Source organism: Schistocerca americana, chromosome 8, assembly GCF_021461395.2.
Source record: "Schistocerca americana isolate TAMUIC-IGC-003095 chromosome 8, iqSchAmer2.1, whole genome shotgun sequence".
Classification (NCBI taxonomy): Eukaryota; Metazoa; Arthropoda; class Insecta; order Orthoptera; family Acrididae; genus Schistocerca; species Schistocerca americana.
The window spans coordinates 153415572-153435194 of NC_060126.1; the positions used below are offsets into that span (position 1 = coordinate 153415572).

Genomic DNA, 19623 nt, shown 5'->3' on the forward strand with positions numbered 1-19623 from the left:
ACGAATTTTACAGCTTTCCCAATAAATATCTAAAATCTACTACCAGTGACGAAGTGTCACGATGCACAAGACAGCTAGGAATGTGGGATTGGGACTTTTTACAGACAGGGACCTAGCCATCACTGCACAAATTTTACACCTTGCCCAGTACATACGTAAAATCTACTATCTGTGACGACATGTCATGACGCACAAGACAGCTAGGAGTGTGAGAGTGGGGCTTTTTGCAGACAGGGATCTAGCTGTCGTTGCACGAATTTTACAGTTTGCCCTTTACATGTGTAAGTGTTACCGATGACTATACTTCATCATGCACAGTAAATAAGAAAGCAGGGTGAGGGGTGGGCCTTTTCAGACACAGGCGCCTAGCGGTCGCGTTTGAGATCGTGTAGCGAGGGCCCACATTTGGCATCCATGCGCAGCACAGTGAAGGGCTGGTACGACGACGGGCCATGTGTTACCTCGCGCAGACTCTGCTCTCTCTGCTGCAGTAGCCTGAGCGCCGTCGCTATGCGCTTCTCTTGAATGTAGTATGCCTTGCGCACCTTGTCCAGCTCATCCTTCGCCACCTGCAGTTGCTGGCGCACCTCCTGTAAGCAAGTACAGCAGTTCAGTGACATATTCCCGGCAACACTACAGGATCGTTGTCTTAGCTGGTAGGGACATTGGTGGCGGTATCTGGAGTAGCAAGGGTTCTTTGTCCATTTTGCCGATCGGCGTGATCTTCACGACAAGCAGCTAAAGGAGTTCACTACAATATCTCCACTAGTCCTTTGGCTGAAATCAGAAATTACTCTCTCTTGAGATAATACTGTATTTCATCGTACGAGGGGTGAACAATAAGTAACGCAATACATTTTTTTTCCTGCAAGCAGGTTGGTTTTATTCAGGTTTCCAATACGCGATGTTATTCCCCGCCCTTTTGGCTACAAAACCCTGTTTTCAGCATAAGCTCTGTTCAGTGCGACGACCTTACGCTGCCTTACATGGAAGAACAGTGTGCCCGCACAGTCGACTTCGGAACCTACGTCTTCCGGCATCAATAACATCCCCATGGTCCACGAACTGCTTCCGCGGACTGCATCCTACATTGGGCTAGGCACATGCAACTCAGAGAGTGTGAGATCCGGGCTGTAGGTTAGATAAGGAAGAACAGCTCAATGAAATTTTGTGAGCTGCTCAGACTTGTGTGCGGCCTTGCGTTGTCATGGAGAGGAAGAAGTTAGTTTGCGTTTTTCTGGCGACGAACGCGCTGACGTCGTTTCTTCAGTGACCTGATGGAGTTCAGTACACATCAGAGTTGTATTGTATTGTATTATATGTTAACCAGGGGCCTAGAAACGACGGAGAGGCTCCATCCCCACCGCAGCCAGTGGTCCACAACCCCACGACGACTACCGCAGTCCACTTCACCCCTCCGCCGCCCCACACCGAACCCAGGGTTATTGTGCGGTTCGGCCCCCCGGTGGACCCACCCAGGGAACGTCTCACACCAGACGAGTGTAACCCCTATGTTTGCGTGGTAGAGTAATGGTGGCGTACGCGTACGTAGAGAAGTTGTTTGCGCACCAATAGCCGACATAGTGTAGCTGAGGTGGAATAAGGGGAACCAGCCCGCATTCGCCGTGGCAGATGGAAAACCTCCTAAAAACCATCCACAGACTGGCCGGCTCACTGGACCTCGACACAAGTCCGCTGGGCGGATTAGTGCCGGGGGACCAGGCGCTCCTTCCCGCCCGGAAACCCGTGCGTTAGACCGCACGGCTAAATGGGCGGGCCACACTTCAGAGTTGATCGTCGATCACTTTGAATGAGAATATTCAGACCTTCAAAGGTTGCGGGAATCACAGCTGTGTGCAGCTGGACGGCACACGGGAAATCGGACAGGTTGGCGCAACCTTGATGAGTTGATGACAGACGCCTCGCCCAACGATTCGTCGTGCTTTTGTTGACCGAGAGGTCTTCTTAAACATTGTTCAAGCGTCTATGAATATCTGCGATGGTCTGGTTTTCCGTTAAACGAAACTCAATGACAGATCTATGCTTGGAGCGCACCTCCGTTGCAACTGCCGTTTTGAGATATAGGTTAGACATAGTGATGGCACGCATCAGAACCATATGAAACTATAGGGGCTGAAGAGGCAACATTCCACGGTGTCCCACAGCAAATTCCGCGTTTTTTAAACTGAAATTGTCCGAGAAAAAATGTGTTGCATTACTTATGGAACACCCCTCGTATTTCGTTGACACTTACGTGTAATAACACTATAACGTTGAATGCTCAGTTAATAAACACGTCCCTCTTTGTTACAATTAAGTGCCAGGTGCCAGGTAATGACACACTGGTGGTAAAAGCCTTCAGGCGAACCGAAGATGTAAGATAACGTTGTTGAAAGTCGTTTGTGCTCACTGTGCGCTCTTGATTTTAAACGTGTAGTTAAGGAGTCGAAGGACGTAGGTTTGCACCCTCCAGTGTGCTACTATTTTTTTCCATCTTCACATTTATTACAAAATGGTTCAAATGGCTCTGAGCACTATCGGACTTAACTTCTGAGGACATCAGTCCCCTAGAACTTACAACTACTTAAACCTAACTAAGCTAAGGACATCACACACATCCATGCCTGAGGCAGGATTCGAACCTGAGCGTAGCGGTCGCGCGGTTCCGGACTGTAGCGCCTAGAACCGCTGGGCCACTCCACCCGGCTCACATTTGTTACAGATTCTGGGACTTTCTTATTAATGTAAGAGAAGTTTTTCTGCAATATTCGGTGTTATTTACATATAAGAACACACTCTCTCAGTAAACAGTTTTTTTTCGGTTTTCTAACTTAAGTCTACTGAAAAGCGGAAGATTTTCTGTTGCAAGCTGTATTGAATCCTTAATGATGTTTTCGTAAATTCAGCGGTCAAGACAAAGATTGCACCACACCTTGATCGAGTACATCATGTTGAAAGGTAGCTACACTGAGTCAAAGCGCCAGAGATTGCGCCAAAGAGTATTATTCCGCCGCCTCCACTGGCAGTTGTACTTCAGAGGTTGTCGTAGGCAGTCCTTGTTGAGATGATGTCGAGAGCAGTACTAGTTGAGAGCATGTTGTGTGCAGTTATTGTTGTGCTGGGCGAGAGAGTAGATGCTGTTCGGTTGGTGTAATGTATATATGGAGAGATGTTGCAATGATCACAGTGAATTTTTCGCCAATATATATATAGAGGTAACAATTTTTTTTATTACAAATTTCCTTAATAATAATGCCTCTTGGTCACAGGTTCAGTCAACAAAGCATCTGGCTCGTGTTCATGAATTACACTTGTAATTCTGGTTTCTATGTGCAATTATAGTATTTGTGGTTTTTCAATTAGTTCATTGTAAATGGTGTTTAAAATTTCTTGTCGTATTGAGGAAGAACCGTGCCAGATACATGTACATTGAGTCACACTACCAAACACAGAACAGTTACACTTGTGCTTTGTTGTTTCGTAGCTTTTATAGTTGCTGGGGACTTAATTAATCAATTGTGTTAACGGAAATTTCCCTTAATTCTTTATTGTTATTTTATGCAGTCAGATTGCGTACTAATACTAGTCAGGGCCAACCGGTTACAAGACTTCATAACCAGACACACAGCTACTAAAATTATTGCATTTATTTTATAATTAAGCCCCCATGCAATGAGACCGATTTCAGCCAAGGACACTGCAGCATACGTATTTCAGTTGCTCATGTCTTTACGTGGCTGTAGTTTGAGAGAGAGAAGGCGAATATATTTTTTATACCTTGCTGGAATGTATATTAAATAAGGGGAATACTCATGACATCACAAACTTAAAGCCGACGTCCGCCATGTCAGTTGCTCCAAACATTAGATTTGTTCTTTGACTGTCGATTCGTGTAAATGTTTTGATAAAAAATGCCAGCTTGAGTCACCAACAGTTATGCTAATCAATCCGATTAGAGTTTGAAATGTACAGGTATCACATTTCATTCGTAACTGGACTCGTGTAAGCAAGATCTTTTTTATTTGCATGAATTTTAGTTGCACTTTCTAATTTAACTACAATGGTTTCATTTGTCTAAATTGACTTTAGATTTCCAGTCTGTCCAACTCGAAAATCTCTGGGTGAACTCTATGAGAAGAAGACATTGAAAACCGAACAAACATAGTAAACTATAGTCTTAGTATTTTGAGGAAGAGGACTTAAAGCGAACAGCAGTTTCGTCAGTCCGAATTAAGGGAAAGGCTGGATTGTGGAAGCAGCCTTGTCATATCATATGACTCTTCTTGTTTATGGAAACATATATTTAAACCTAAGATGGCTATGAAAATTTCACTCACTTAGGAATATTAGGAATTTAAAACATTTATTATTGAATGAAGAGACTCAGTTTCGTGATTCACACTCTTAGACACCGTTACATAGGAGAAATACCTCGACGGCTTCATACATAAGTAGATAATGACAAAAAAATTCGCTTTCGTGTCCATAGCTCTACTCCAAAGTATGTTTGTTCACAGTTATTGTAAATGCTATCTTAAGAATTCCATATAAGCCAACATAACGTTGCAAAATGATGGTTTTTGTGGTTTAAGCCACCAATTGATAAATTAAGAAGTTAACATATTCATCTTGGCTTGATTCTAATATTTGGGATTAGTTGTGTACTAAAGAATGGAATTATAACCAAAAACCTAAGTCATACAGTAATATGTATGTAAACCAAGGCTGGAAAAGTGTTTTATTTAACTGATATAATATACAATGTTTCACCAAGAACCCACTGTTGAATCAATTAAAATGATTAAGAATGGAAGCCGAGCAAAGTTAACTGTGCTTTGTAGGCAAATCCTAACCAAGAAAGCGAAAGAATCTCAACATATTTGGCTAATAAATAGTATCTAGATTACCTAGATTACGAGCTAATCCCAAGATACATTACCATCAACATCAAAGGTCACTGTGCTTGTGCGTTATATGTGAAGAAGACAGTAGAAGAATTATGAAGAAAGCATGAGAAGTTGAGCTGGTTGTCAGGTATCTGATAATGTGAGCATTCACTTCAAATTAAATATATATAGTACTTCCTCACATGCTGTATCTACGTGAATTTATCTTATTGGACAACACAGTTAGAGAAACAGTTTCAGATATCATTTATAATATGTTTTCCAGTCAGAAGAATAAATTAGAACAGTTATTGTCATCGAATATGACAAAACAGCCAGTCCAGTCAGAACATGATTAGCCCTGTCAGCACAAGAAGAAACTCCTGCAACATCATGACAAAAGGCCAAGTGTTAGACCAAATAAGCAGATCTAGAATTAGTCCTACATAAAGATATAGCTACGAAAGTACAGTGCGCAGAAGAAATTAAGCCAGTCAAAACCACTGTAGCATAAGGAAAAAAACCTAATTCTTAGTCATGAAGGATTGGTTGGCTGTTATGGAGGAGGGGACCAAACAGCGAGGTCATCGGTCCCATCGGATTAGGGAAGGATGGGGAAGGAAGTCGGCTGCCCCCTTGCAAAGGAACCGTCCTGGCATTTGCCTGTAGCCATTTAGAGAAATCATGGAAAACCTAAAACAGGATAACGGGATGCATGTTTGAACCGTCGCCCTTTCGAATTTGAGCCCAGTGTGTTAACCACTGCGCCACCTTGCTCTGTAGTCATGAAGGAACTTAAAACTAGGACCGGAAACAGTGATTTTGGCCGAAGATGATAAGGTAGGGACTTTAGTGCCATTAAAGAAAACGTGTTACACAAGCAAAGTAGATGAATTTTTACAGATAGGGCGGCTACAAAAAGCACAGAAATGCTTTGCTGAGCTTAAGCAGTTAGTATACAAGTGTTCCAACATTTTTTTCTGAATACATTTGTAAATGTACTCTTCAAATTAATTCTAGGGCTCTACAGCCAAACTCCACAAACCAGAAGTGCCAATCTGACCAGTAGTATCTGCAATACAGACAACAGTGCAGTATGTAGTCGCTAGAATCAACAACATCTTCAAGGGCAAAAAGAAAAACGGAACTTCACAGAGAAATATAAAATAAAGGAAAGTTTAGATTTAGTAAACAGTTAACACATGTTAATATCCCAGAAAATGCAAAATGACTTTCTTTTGATGTATACAGCTTCTCGAGCAATCCTGTGGAAGACTGTATGTGTATTGGCAGTATTATTGCATGTACATAACATTAATCTGGAAGAAAAGTGGAGGATAATTAATACAGTGGAACATTTATAAACCAAAATTATTTCTGATTTCAAGGGAGGTGTTAAAATCAAGCAGCTGGGCTTTCATCAACCTTGCTAACAGAAATGTTCATGGTCAAGTGGGAGGCTGACATTTTTAAGAGTGAACCACTGACAGAACACGTTGTGTATTGGTATAAATTTTTCGATGATATTCACTGCATGAAAAGTTCCGGTAGACAACACCAGAAGATAAGAATCATAAATGTCAGAACGCAATTATGTGGTCACCATTATTTTCCTGTACATCAGCATGCAGACAGGAGATACACCACAAATTTAAATTTTACTGAGAAAACTCCTCTTCTGATAGACACACCACAGCTCCCTCTCAAGATCCTACAGTTACAAATAAAGAATTTAACCAACATTATTCACAAAATTCTCAATAAAAAACTGAGAGAGCAAGCCAAGTTCCTACTGCCCTCAATGAACAATGTACATACAGGGAAAAGAAAATGGTGTAGTTTATATTTTATATGTAAAACTTAAAATAGGATAATATATTTTATAGGCAAAGTGTTTCTCTGTGTTTCCCTACATCCCACAGACATTAGATAATTTTTTTTTCCATTTCAGAAGATTAACAACCAGTCATCATGATGAAAGGGGTTTGTGAGATTATCTATGAAGAGTCTCAGTCTTGTTATATTGGACACATGGGGATGTCAGTCTATACTACTCTCACAGAACACTACAGAAGCTGGAGATTAAAGAGTAGATGTAGAAGTCCTACACATAGAGGAACGGATGCAGAACTCACTCAAATAGAAAGATTTCCATTTAATAAACAGATTATTTACCCCATTTTATACAGTGGTATAACCTCTACATGGAAGAACCTTGGTGCTTTCATATATGAGTAGATAATGACAAAAATTCCCATTCCGATGCATAGCTCTAGTCTGATGTACAGAGTCTGCAGAATTTATGAGGCTGCATTCCCGAAATTTAATGGAGCAGTCTTTGCGCCGCGAAAACCTGAAGATTCACATCAAATGTATACCCTCTTTGTCAGGCTGTATCAAGATATCAATATTGTCGTTCAATTTGAGTTACGAGCGTGTTGTAGTACGGTCTTTGGCTCACCAGATGTTTGTACTTTCATTCCTAAAGATAAATATTACTTAAGATTTCTATAATGTACTACATAATTACACTTTTTATCTAAAGTAGTTATTAATTTACTTTCATTTGTAGCTGGATTAAGTTTTGATTCAGGAGCTAGTGGTATATCTATATGTAAATCATGTAATTATTTTGGATATTCTAGATCTACTTCAAATATATATCCATCTTGACTATTGTTTGACATTTTACTTATTTTTGTACAATTAAAATTATTTGGTTCTTCCCATTTAAATCTGCAATATGGTAAATATTAGTTCATAGCATAACCATATAAATTATTTGCATCTAGATACGTTATATAATTTGATTTTTCTTTATCATTAAAATGTTTTAAATATTAATTATTTGATTTACATATCTTTTACAACATTGTGAAATTCCACCTCTTATTCCTTTTCCAACCATTAGAAGCATATCATAATTATATAATAAATCAAGTTTTAGAGTGGTAATTTTTAACACTGCATCCCTAGATAAACCTGGTGCTGTAAAATAACGAGAAGGATCTAAATTATATGTATTTATACATGTTTTTCCAAAATTTTTAAAAACATCACTTAACAATAATACATCAGTTTTAAGGTATAAATCACGATATTCACCACGAGTTTTTGTATTTAACTTAACCAAACTAATTTTGCCTGTTCATAATCTTCATCAATTATGTCACAATCATTTAATTCACTATAAAATTTATCTTTTGTTGGTAATTGTGTTTCTACAAATTTTTTTCCAAGAATTCAAGTAATCAGATGGATAAACACCTTTTCTGATTACTAAGTTAAATAATTCTGGAGAAAAATACTTTTTAATATTTTAAATTGCTTTTCCTTTAAATTTGATGAAAGTTTATCAAGTGAAGAAGTCATAAATCTAAATGTCAACAAATCTCATTTTTATAGTTTTTGTAGGTCTACCAAAACTAACATATTTATTTTCAAGGTTCGGTATTAATTCTATATCTTTATTATCATAACCAAGTTCTTTTACAAAAAGATGTGAATCATAACCAGATAAATTATGTAAATAAATAGGTACAAAGTCAGGTTGTTGTTGTAGTGTTAAATTATACGTATTACATAATGGAGCAATATATTTACCAGTTAAATGATCATGAGGACATAGTTTTCTATTCTTTTTTGTATAAGGACATTTGCATAGTGTACAAATTGTAGATTTTGGATACATTTTGTATTCATCAAGATCAAGTGGTTTCCTTTCTTCAATTACAGAATATTTTCTTCCAATTTCTTCTACTTCTTGTTTTATACATTCTATAAATTTTTTATGACAATTTGGTCGTCTATAAACAACAGGATCTCTATAATTTTCATATATATATATATATATATATATATATATATATATATATATATATATATTTAATATAGTAACAAAACCCACTTATTCATGTTTTTGATATTTCATTGTATATGGTGTTTCTTGATTTGGTTCACAATAATCCATTTTTAAAAGTAAACTTTCAAAATCAGCATATATAACAAGTGGAACTTTGTGTGTAAATCGACAATTTAAAAATATATTAATTCTCCTTCACCTGGCATTTCACCTTTTAATGGTTTATTAGTTAAACAACTTTTTGGTTGTTCATCTAATTTTTCTTTACTATTAAAATGTGTTGTTGTTGTTGTTGTGGTGGTCTTCAGTCCAGAGACTGGTTTGATGCAGTCTCCACACTACTCTATCCTGTGCAACCTACATCCTTCTGAATCTGCTTAGTGTATTCATCTCTTGGCCTCCCTTTACGCTTTTTACCCTCCACGCTACCCTCCAGTACTAAATTGGTGCCCCCTTGATGCCTCAGAATATGTCCTACCAACCGGTCCCTTCTTCTTGTCAAGTTGTGCCACAAACTCCTCTTCTCTCCAACTCTATTCAATGCCTCCTCATTAGTTATGTGATCTACGCATCTAATCTTCAGCATTCTTCTGTAGCACCACATTTCGAAAGCCTCTGTTCTCTTCTTGTCCAAACTATTTATCGTCCATGTTTCACTTCCATACATGGCTACACTCCATACAAATACTTTCAGAAACGACTTCCTGACACTTAAATCTATACTCTATGTTAACAAATTTCTCTTCTTCAGAAATGTTTTCCTTGCCATTGCCAGTCTACATATTGTATCCTCTCTACTTCGACCATCGTGAGTTATTTTGCTGCCCAAATAGCAAAACTCATTTACTACTTTAAGCGTCTCATTTCCTAATCTAATTCCCTCAACATCACCCGACTTAATTCGACTACATTCCATTATCCTCGTTTTGCTTTTGTTGATGTTCATCTTATATTCTACTTTCAAGACACTGTCTATTCTGTTCAACTGCTCTTCCAAGTCCTTTGCTGTCTCTGACAGAATTGCAATGTTATCGGCGAACCTCAAAGTTTTTATTTGATGTCTATGGATTCTAATACCTACTCCGAATTTTTCTTTTGTTTCCTTTACTGCTTGCTCAACATACAGATTGAATAACATTGGGGAGAGGCTACAACCCTGTCTCACTCCCTTCCCAACCACTGCTTCCCTTTCATGTCCTCTACTCTTATAACTGCCATCTGCTTTCTGTACAAATTGTAAATAGCCTTTCACTCCCTGTATTTTACCCCTGCCACCTTTAGGATTTCAAAGAGAATATTCTAGTCAACATTGTCAAAAGCTTTCTCTAAGTGTGCAAATGCTAGAAATGTAGGTTTGCCTTTCCTTAATCTTTCTTCTAAGATAAGTCATAAGGTCAGTATTGCCTCACGTGTTCCAACATTTCTACGGAATCCAAACTGATCTTCTCCGACGTCGGCTTCTATCAGTTTTTCCATTCTAATGTAAAGAATTCACATTAGTATTTGGCAGTCGTGACTTATTAAACTGATGGTTCGGTAATTTTCACATCTGACAACACCTGCTTTCTTTGGGATTGGAATTATTATATTCTTCTTGAAGTCTGATGGTATTTCACCTGTCTCATACATCTTGCTCACCAGATGGTAGAGTTTTGTCATGACTGGCTCTCCCAAGGCCGTCAGTAGTTCTAATGGAATGTTGTCTACTCCTAGAGCCTTGTTTCGACACAGGTCTTTCAGTGCCATCTCAAGCTCTTCACGCAGTATCGTATCTCCCATTTCATCTTCATGTAAATAATCTCCATTTCCATAATATTGTCCTCAAGTACATCGCCCTTGTATAGACCCTCTATATACTGCTTCCAGCTTTCTGCTTTTTCTTCTTTGCTTAGAACTGGGTTTCCATCTGTGCTCATGATATACAAGTGGCTCTCTTTTCTCCAAAGGTCTCTTTAATTTTCCTGTAAGCAGTATCTGTTTTACCCATCATGAGATAAGCCTCTACATCCTTACATTTGTCCTCTAGCCATCGCTGCTTAGCCATTTTGCACTTCCTGTCGATCTCATTTTTGAGACATTTGTATTCCTTTTTGCCTTCTTCATTTACTGCATTTTTATATTTTCTCCTTTCACCAATTAAATTCAATATTTCTTCTGTTACCCAAGTATTTCTACTAGCCCTCATCTTTTTACCTACTTGATCCTCTGCTGCCTTCACTACTTCATCCCTCAGAGCTATCCATTTTTCCTCTATTGTATTTCTTGCCCCCATTCCTGTCAATTGTTCCCTTATGCTCTCCCTGAAACTCTGTACAACCTCTGGTTTAGTCAGTTTATCTAGGTCCCATCTCCTTAAATTCCCACCTTTTTGCAGTTTCTTCAGTTTTAATCTACAGTTCGTAACGAATAGATTGTGGCCAGAGTCCACATCTGACCCTGGGAATGTCTTACAATTTAAAACCTGGTTCCTAAATCTCTGTCTTACCATTAGATAATCTATCTGATACCTTCTAGTATCTCCAGGATTCTTCCACATATACATCCTTCTTTTATGATTCTTGAACCAAGTGGTAGCTATGATTAAGTTGTGCTCTCTGCAAAATTCTACCAGACGGCTTCCTCTTTCATTTCTAACCCCCAATTCATATTCACCTGCTATGTTTCCTTCTCTCCCTTTTCCTACTCTCGAATTCCAGAGTCACCCATGACTAGTAAACTTTCCTCTCCCTTCACTACCTCAATAATTTCTTTTGTCTTATCGTACATTCCATCGATTGCTTCATCATCTGCAGAGCTAGTTGGCATATAAACTTGTACTACTGTAGTAGGTGTGGGCTTCGTGTCTATCTTGGCCACAATAATGCGTTCACTATGCTGTTTGTAGTAGCTTACCTGCACTCCTATTTGTTATTCATTATTATACCTACTCCTGCATTACCCCTATTTGATTTTGTATTTATAACCCTGTATTCACCTAACCAAAAGTCTTGTTCCTCGTGCCACCGAACGTCACTAATTCCCACTATATCCGACTTTAACCTGTCCATTTCCCTTTCTAAATTTTCTAACCTACCTGCCCGATTAAGGGATCTGACATTCCACACTCTGATCCATAGAATGCAGTTTTCTTTCTCCTGATAACGATGTCCTCTTGAGTAGTCCCCACCCGGAGATATGAATGGGGCACTATTTTACCTCCAGAATATTTTACCCAAGAGGACCGCATCATCATTTAACCATACAGTAAAAAGTGGTAAACATAAATCACAAATAGATTTTACTTTAGTAAGTTTAGTCATTTGACTTGTTACAAGGGTAGATAAATTTTTTATATAACAATAATGTGAATTGTTATCTTTCTTGAAATAAAGAAGGTTTACCTGTTTTTCCTTTTTAGATTTTGTTGTTTTGAGTGGATACACTTGACAATTTATCAATTTCATCATCAAGTGAATAAACATAATAGATACATTAATTATATCGTCTATTTTTGGAATATGATCAACTAATGCATGAAATTCAATATTTTCAAGTTTTTTTATCAAGATCAAGCCTAATATTTCTATATTTTGTTATTCCTTCTGGATGTTCACCTAAGGAAAGAAAGCTGCTTTATAGACCATAAAAACTCTATTGATCATTATTTTTCACATTAACACGTTTTTTTATTTTTAATATTGTCTGATAAATCAATATAAGATGATCCTTTGAGTGGGATTTTTCTATTAATTGCTAGTTGTAATCTAATTATTCTATTTAATCACCATCCTGATCATTATGGTTGAAAATTATATATTTTTTCTAAAATTTGTCTTTTACCATATTTGAATTTATATTAAAATCTTTTTCTGTTAAAATTGTATAGTTTGGTGTTTGTTGTCCAAATTCTTGAACTTTTTCGTTTGTTTCATCTGTTTGTAGTTTATATTCACAACATAAATTAAAATTTATCTTCACACCAGATGTACTTTCAAATAATCTTTAACAACGTAAAAATTTTTTGATTTTACTGCATTTAAGAAATGATTAGGATCAAGTATATCCATATTATTTTCTAAATTTATTGTTTGTAATCTGTCTGCAAATGCTTTTTCAACTAAGTAATCTTTAATCGTTTTCCTATCGCTTGGCTTCTGAAAAGTATTTGTAGAAAATGGAAAAACTCCTTTTAATGGTAAATCTTCTTTAGTTAGAAAAACATCATAAACATAATAAAATGGTAACTTTTTCCAAAGATTTTCACTAGGTTCAGCTTTATTATTTTTAACAATATTTGTCTGATTTTCACTTACTTCTCCAGGTATACAAATATTAACAATATTTTTATGTTTTTAACTTACTTCAGTTTTATAACTTTAATGATTTTCACTTACTTCTGATGTATTATTATTTTAAGATGTATTATTTTCGCTTACTACAGGTGTATTACTTCTAACAATATTTTGGTGATTACTAATTATAATTGAATGATTACTAATAATAAATGTGATTAAATCAGCTTTATGTAAATTAATTATTCTACAAAATTCACGAAGTCTTACAACAAGAAATAGTTGTAGTTGATTAGCGAGTTGTTCTAGTTGAGCAGCAATGTTCCTTCCATTTTCCTCTTCTAATTATTACAAAAAAATTCATTAGGTTTGTAAAAATAATGTTATCAATTGAAAATGATAATAATTTAATAGATGGATAGATATTTAATCATAAAGGATTATTAGTTAAACATATAGTTTTCTTATTCTTAATAGGTTCTAAAGTACATTTCTTACATTTATTATTATGTCCTTCTTCATGGATTTATATAAAAACAATTTGAATCTTTAATTTCTTAACAAATTTTACATTTCTTTTTTTCTTCACTTAAGACTTCTTCATTATTCATTGTAGATTCATTTTCCATTATTGTATGTTCTTCACTTGGATTTCATCGTAAATGTTCTTTAAAATAATATTTACCAATACTTCTTCCACATAAAGAAGGTATTCTTTTTTAATGTAATTTTCTACATGATATTTATTTAAACAAGGTCTACATATAGTTCTATAACCATCTTTTGTATACTTTTGTAAAGTGAAATTATCAATTGATTTCTCTGTATTACAATATTTACAAAATGTAATTTTCAGAGAACAATCTTGTGCTCCATTTATGTATAAAAAATTTATTAGAATTATAAAAAAGTAGATTTTCATAATTTTTATAATGTTTTAAATTTTAATTAATTTTTATAAGTTTTTAAATTTTAATTTTAAGTTATTCGTATAAATTGTTTTAAAAATAAGAATCATCAGTATCTTAAGAATCATCATTAGATTCATAGTACTCATTTCTAAATTGCCGATTTCTGTCAAATAAATGATCAAAAAAGCTTGTAGTTATTGGTAAAGAATCAAAAGATCTAATTATATCTTCCTGGTAAAGAATCAAGTGTTGTTATTATGTCAACTGATTTTGGTTCTTTATTATTAATAATACTTCTACAAAGTGGACAATTTTCTTTTTCCTTTAACAATTCGTCAATATATTCTTTATGAAAAATATGTTTGCAATTTGTTTTGGCAAATTCATTATTATTTTCATCACTTAAAAAAATAGGACAAAAAATACCTTTTTCACAAACCTGAATTAGTACAGAAGTTTCTCTTAGTTTCGTTTGCATTTCGTTTTGGTTCTCCATTTATAAGAAATAATTTTTATTAGATTTATAAACAAGTTAAATTCTCTAATTGTTGTTAATCGTAAATACAAACTACAAATTTCAAATAATATTTATTTCTGCAAAACTAATAAAATATATTTCTCTTAAATGGAATGGATTGTAGATATGTTTAACAAAAAGCTTACCTACACAATTAACAAGTTTTCGTGATTATTGATGAAGAAAATAATCCATGGTTTAAAGCAAAAGATGTTGAACTGATATTAGAGTGTAAAGATACTGATGGTGCAATAAGAAAACATTTTGATATTGATGATAAAGTAAAATATAAACGTTTATCTAAACCCAGTAAATTAGAGGTGTTTAAAGCCAATGAAAATCTTCAATATTTATTAATGAACCTGGATTATATTCTTTAATTTTAAAATCAAAAAAGGAAGAAGCTAAAAATTCAAAATGGGTTACTTATGAAGTTTTACCATCAATTAGAAAACATGGTAAATATAAAAAAAGATATGATTGATGATTATTAATATCAAATTAAACACAATAATAGTATACAACAATTACAATTATTTAATAAATTTAACTCAGAAATAATTCAATTAAAAGATGATGGAATTAAAATGAAAGATGATAGAATTAAAATGAAAGATGTTCATATTCAAATTTTTGAGAGAAACAGTTAATATTGCTTCAGAAATAATATGTAAAAGAAATGAAGAAATTAGTGGTTATTACCACATGTACTTCCTAAAACAGTTTATGACAGTTTATGACGAACATTCATTTCTTAAAAATTATTTGATGATGAATGTGAATATAAGTATTATATCATTAGAAGAGTGGGAAAAAATTTACAGATACAATTATATAAATCGAAGATAGACATTCAAATTGTGAAGAAATGTTAAGATTCAACTATAATCCTAATTCAAAAAAATCTGTATCAAAGAATGAAAGAGAATTTAAGGATTATCAGTCATATGAACTATTTCAATATTTTGAACAACTATACAAAGAACAATTGATTAATGATATTAAAATGCTGAACTTTTATAAAATTACTTCATCTTCATTTACCCAAATGTTATGTGAATTATGAAAACCTAAAAATTTAACATATTTTTTGAAACCTTTTCAACTAAATATACATCTGGGAATTTCGTTTTCTATTGTTCTTGTTCATAAAAATTTCCTTTTATATCTTAATTTATATGTAATTGGATTGGAATAAATGACATCTTCGATTTCAAATATTTCTGTTGACCAATTAGCTGTATATCCATTTTCAAAAAGACCATTCAGTTTACTAAATCTAACTTTATCACCTTTTTTGAATTTAGATTGCTCATTAGCGTCAGCTAAGCAGATGTAAGTCACAAGTAGATTTAATATTAGTTATATTTAAATTATTTTCATTAACTTCTATGGGTTTCATTCTTATTGTAAAATGTTTTGTATTATTATATTCATGATTAGATCTTTAAGTAAATTTAACCAGTTGTAATTTCCTTGTAATGCAAATTTCTTCCACATTTTTCTTTAAGTGTTCTGTTAATTCATTCAACAACAGATGCTTTAAATTCTGAAAAAGTTGAATAACAATTAATGTTATAATCCTTTAATAATTCTTCAATACTCTTTCAATTCTTTATTATAAAATTCTAAACTATTATCTGCTCATAAATTATTCGGTCATCTATCTATAAAAATTTTTTGAAAAGCGTCAACTAAATTCTTACTTGGTTTATCTTTAATAGGAACTGGCCAAGCAAATTTCGAAAAGACATCAATAACAGTCAATAAATATTTGTATCCTTTAATTATTTTTGAAATACCTTTTAAATTTCCAGAATCCATTTCAAGTAAATAAGCTTGTCATAAATCATCTACATTAAAAGTAATAACATCTATTACTTAAAAATTTTTCTCATTGATTTATGTAATTCATTAATTGTTTCTTCAAGAATATTATTTAAACCTTCATCAGCTTTTCCAAAACTTTTTAACAAATTTACTCTTTTTAGATTTACAAATTGTACAAAGACCTTCAATTGTTTGTCTTTCATTTTAATTTGTTACTCTATGTGGATTATGTGTATCAGCAAACTTTTTACACTTTAAACAATAAATATGGTAACATGTGAACTATGATTTTCCTTTTATATAGGTAAAAAGTTTATTAAAATCTAAATTATTTCACCAAATACAATTATGTTTACATCTACAGAAAGAGTTTTAACAGAATCTTTCAGTATTAAAGTTAAAAAAATTAGATTTATGTTTCATTATTGATTGACTATTATTATTTATTTTAAATATCTTATCAACTACACGAACTTTAAATCTCTGTTATTGATTTTACCAACAAAAATAATCTTTTTAAGTATGAAACCATATTCAAAATTGTACATTTTTTTGTTCATCACCTATCATAAAAGTAAACTCAATTATTTGTTTATCATTTGCTTTCTCTTTAAGATTACTTAACTATTCTGATTCAGTGTTAAATCAGTTTTTGAGAAATAATCTGAAAAAGCTTTTTCAATTTCCTTTTTTGTAAAGAAATTCTTGAAAGTGTTGTAGTTATCTTGATGAATCTGATTAATTTTTTCATTTAATTCTGTATTGGTAACATATTTATTAAATTGTGTTTAAATGCTTGCGTATTCTAGCTTTGTAACATTCCTTTTCTAAGCATTGTTTGTTATCTACATCTTTTAAATCATTTGGATCATTTACATTAGCAAGTCTTCTACCTGTAATATCAACATCACCTTTAATTACTTTAAAAATTAACTTCTTTTTGAAATAGTTTAATTGCATTAGTGACCTTTGGATCAAATTGCTTAATGATATTTTCAATTTTTTGTAGATAGGTTGTAGATGTATTAACTTTTTGTTCACTTTCATTAAATCAATGTATGTTATTTCCAAAAATGTCCATGTATTAAATCTAAATTATCATTAAAGTTATAATTTACACATAACAGTTTCAAAACGAATAAACACAAATGACTACAAATTACTTCATCAAAATTAATAGATTTCATCTTTTCCTAAGTAATTAACTAAGTGTTTTGGTATATTACCACCAAAAGAATGAAAAACAAATTTACTGTTTTTATGATAACAAATCCAGTGTGTACCAGTATTATCAGATGAATCGAAATTAACTACACCACATTCAATTTTAAATGGCTTATTTACTAATTCATCAATCATATATACACCACGAAAGTTTTTAATTTTTATTGTTTGGTAAGTTCTTCTATATCAAAATTACTTAATGCATTAGGACATTTATCAATTACTTACTGGAATTTTTTTATTTTCTTCATTCCATTACCAGCTTTTGTTTCCATTTCGAAGTTATGTCTTTTTTGTTCTAATTCCTTATAATTTTTCTTTTTATTTATAACTGCATTTGCAATTGCATAGATCTACCAGCCAATGAACCAATTGTTGTTATATAACGTAATGCAGCTAATGATAATGGTAAAAATCCTCTTTCATGTTTTGTTAGCCCTTTACCATCTTTCTTATTTGTTAAATATTCAATAATTTTTTTTTTTGCAAAAGGAATAGCTAATGTAACAAGTAAATTTTCACTAACTTTCTTTTCTTTTTTCCTTTTTTGAACATCTGTTAAAAATGGTTCAATTCCATTTAATTGCTCTATGCTTAACTTTAATTTAACAGACTTTGGCTTAGTTTTGCCACTATGTACTAAAGTATAATCAATTGTAAAGTTATTAATATATATATCCATTATAATTATCCCGGCTGTTATGTCGTGGTCGGTTGATTGATTCTGTGTTGATTCCCAACATTTCGTCTCCGACTGTGGGAGACATCTTCAAGGGGGTCCGTAGCTCAATGGAAGGTCCAACACACCCACTGGCTCGCTACTGACTGCCGCTAAATTCCGTGTCCGCGCGCTCCCACGCCACGGCGTGACATCACGTGTTTTGAAAACTTCAGTGCAATTGGCCGCTGTCTGTCGCCGTCGATCGCCGTTGCCATCACCCAGTAGTGGGCGGGTGGTGCACATCTTCTCTAACACCGGCATCCATATGCCATTTAATTTCACACCCTCCTCCTTACGGTTGAAATTATTAGGGTGTTTAGCGATTTCGATTGCCTCCCTGTAGAGCCTTTCGTAATATCCACTAGTGGCCGCTAATAATTGCGTCTCCTCGAAACAAATATTGTGGTTCCCTGGCTGGAAAGCATGCTCCGCAACAGCTGATCGTTCCGTTTCTCCTCTTCTGCAATTTCCCTTATGCTCTTCCAAACGTTTAGAAACAGTTCTTTTAGTGGTACCCACATAAACATCACCACAGCTGCATGGGATCCTATACACTCCAGCTTTTTCCAGTGGTTTGCGAGCGTCCTTGGCAGGCTTAAAGTATTCCTGTATCTTCCTGGTGGGCTTCTAAATTATGGTAATATTCCGCTTCGTCAAGATCCTCCCTATTCTTTCCGATACATTTTTAACAAATGGCAGGAAAACCTTAGATTTTGCAGTAGCCTGTACGTCAGTATGATTTCTGCGTGGGTGCCTCAACGCACGTTTTATTTCGGCGGACGAATATCCGTTCTTCATTAGTGCATTGTGGAGATGTTCCATCTCAGCGTCGAGCAAATCAGGTTCACAAATATTTCTAGCTCTGTCCGCTAACGTCTTGATAACACCCTGCTTCTGTTGTGGGTGGTGGTTCGAATCCCGGTGCAAATAACGGTCCGTGTGCGTGGGTTTGCAGCATACTAAGTGGCCCAAACTACCATTTTGGTTTCTAAAAACAAGCACATCGAGGAAATGTAACTTGCCGTCTACCTCCTCCTCCATTGTAAACTGAATTCTCGAGTTTATACTGTTCAGATGTTCGTGGAACCGGCTTAATTCCTGCCTACCATGTCTCCACAGCACAAACGTGTCATCAACATATCGGAACCATACATTTGGTTTTTTGCTGGCAGTACCTAAGGCCTGTTCTTCGAATTTCTCCATGAAGAAGTTTGCATAGCCACGCCATCCGTTTGCTCATAAAACTGTTCATTCCACTTGAAGTATTTGGTCGTCAAACAACACTTCAACAGTTCTGAAATATCGGCAGGAAAAATTCGATCCAGCTGTTCCAATACATCATTAAGTGGAACCGTGGTAAACAGCGATGCCACATCGAAGCTGACCAATATGTCCTCCGGC

At 34.4% G+C, this 19623-nt stretch overlaps 1 protein-coding gene across 1 annotated transcript in view; it reads right to left on the reverse strand.

Annotated features, from left to right (window-relative positions):
- Window positions 1–365: 365 nt before the first annotated feature.
- LOC124545640 (trichoplein keratin filament-binding protein-like) overlaps window positions 366–19623 on the reverse strand; it is a 110499-nt gene continuing 91241 nt past the window's right edge. The window contains exon 6 of the mRNA XM_047124586.1: window positions 366–590. Within this exon, the coding sequence (XP_046980542.1) occupies window positions 366–590 (225 nt within the window). The remainder of the gene's footprint in view (window positions 591–19623) is intronic.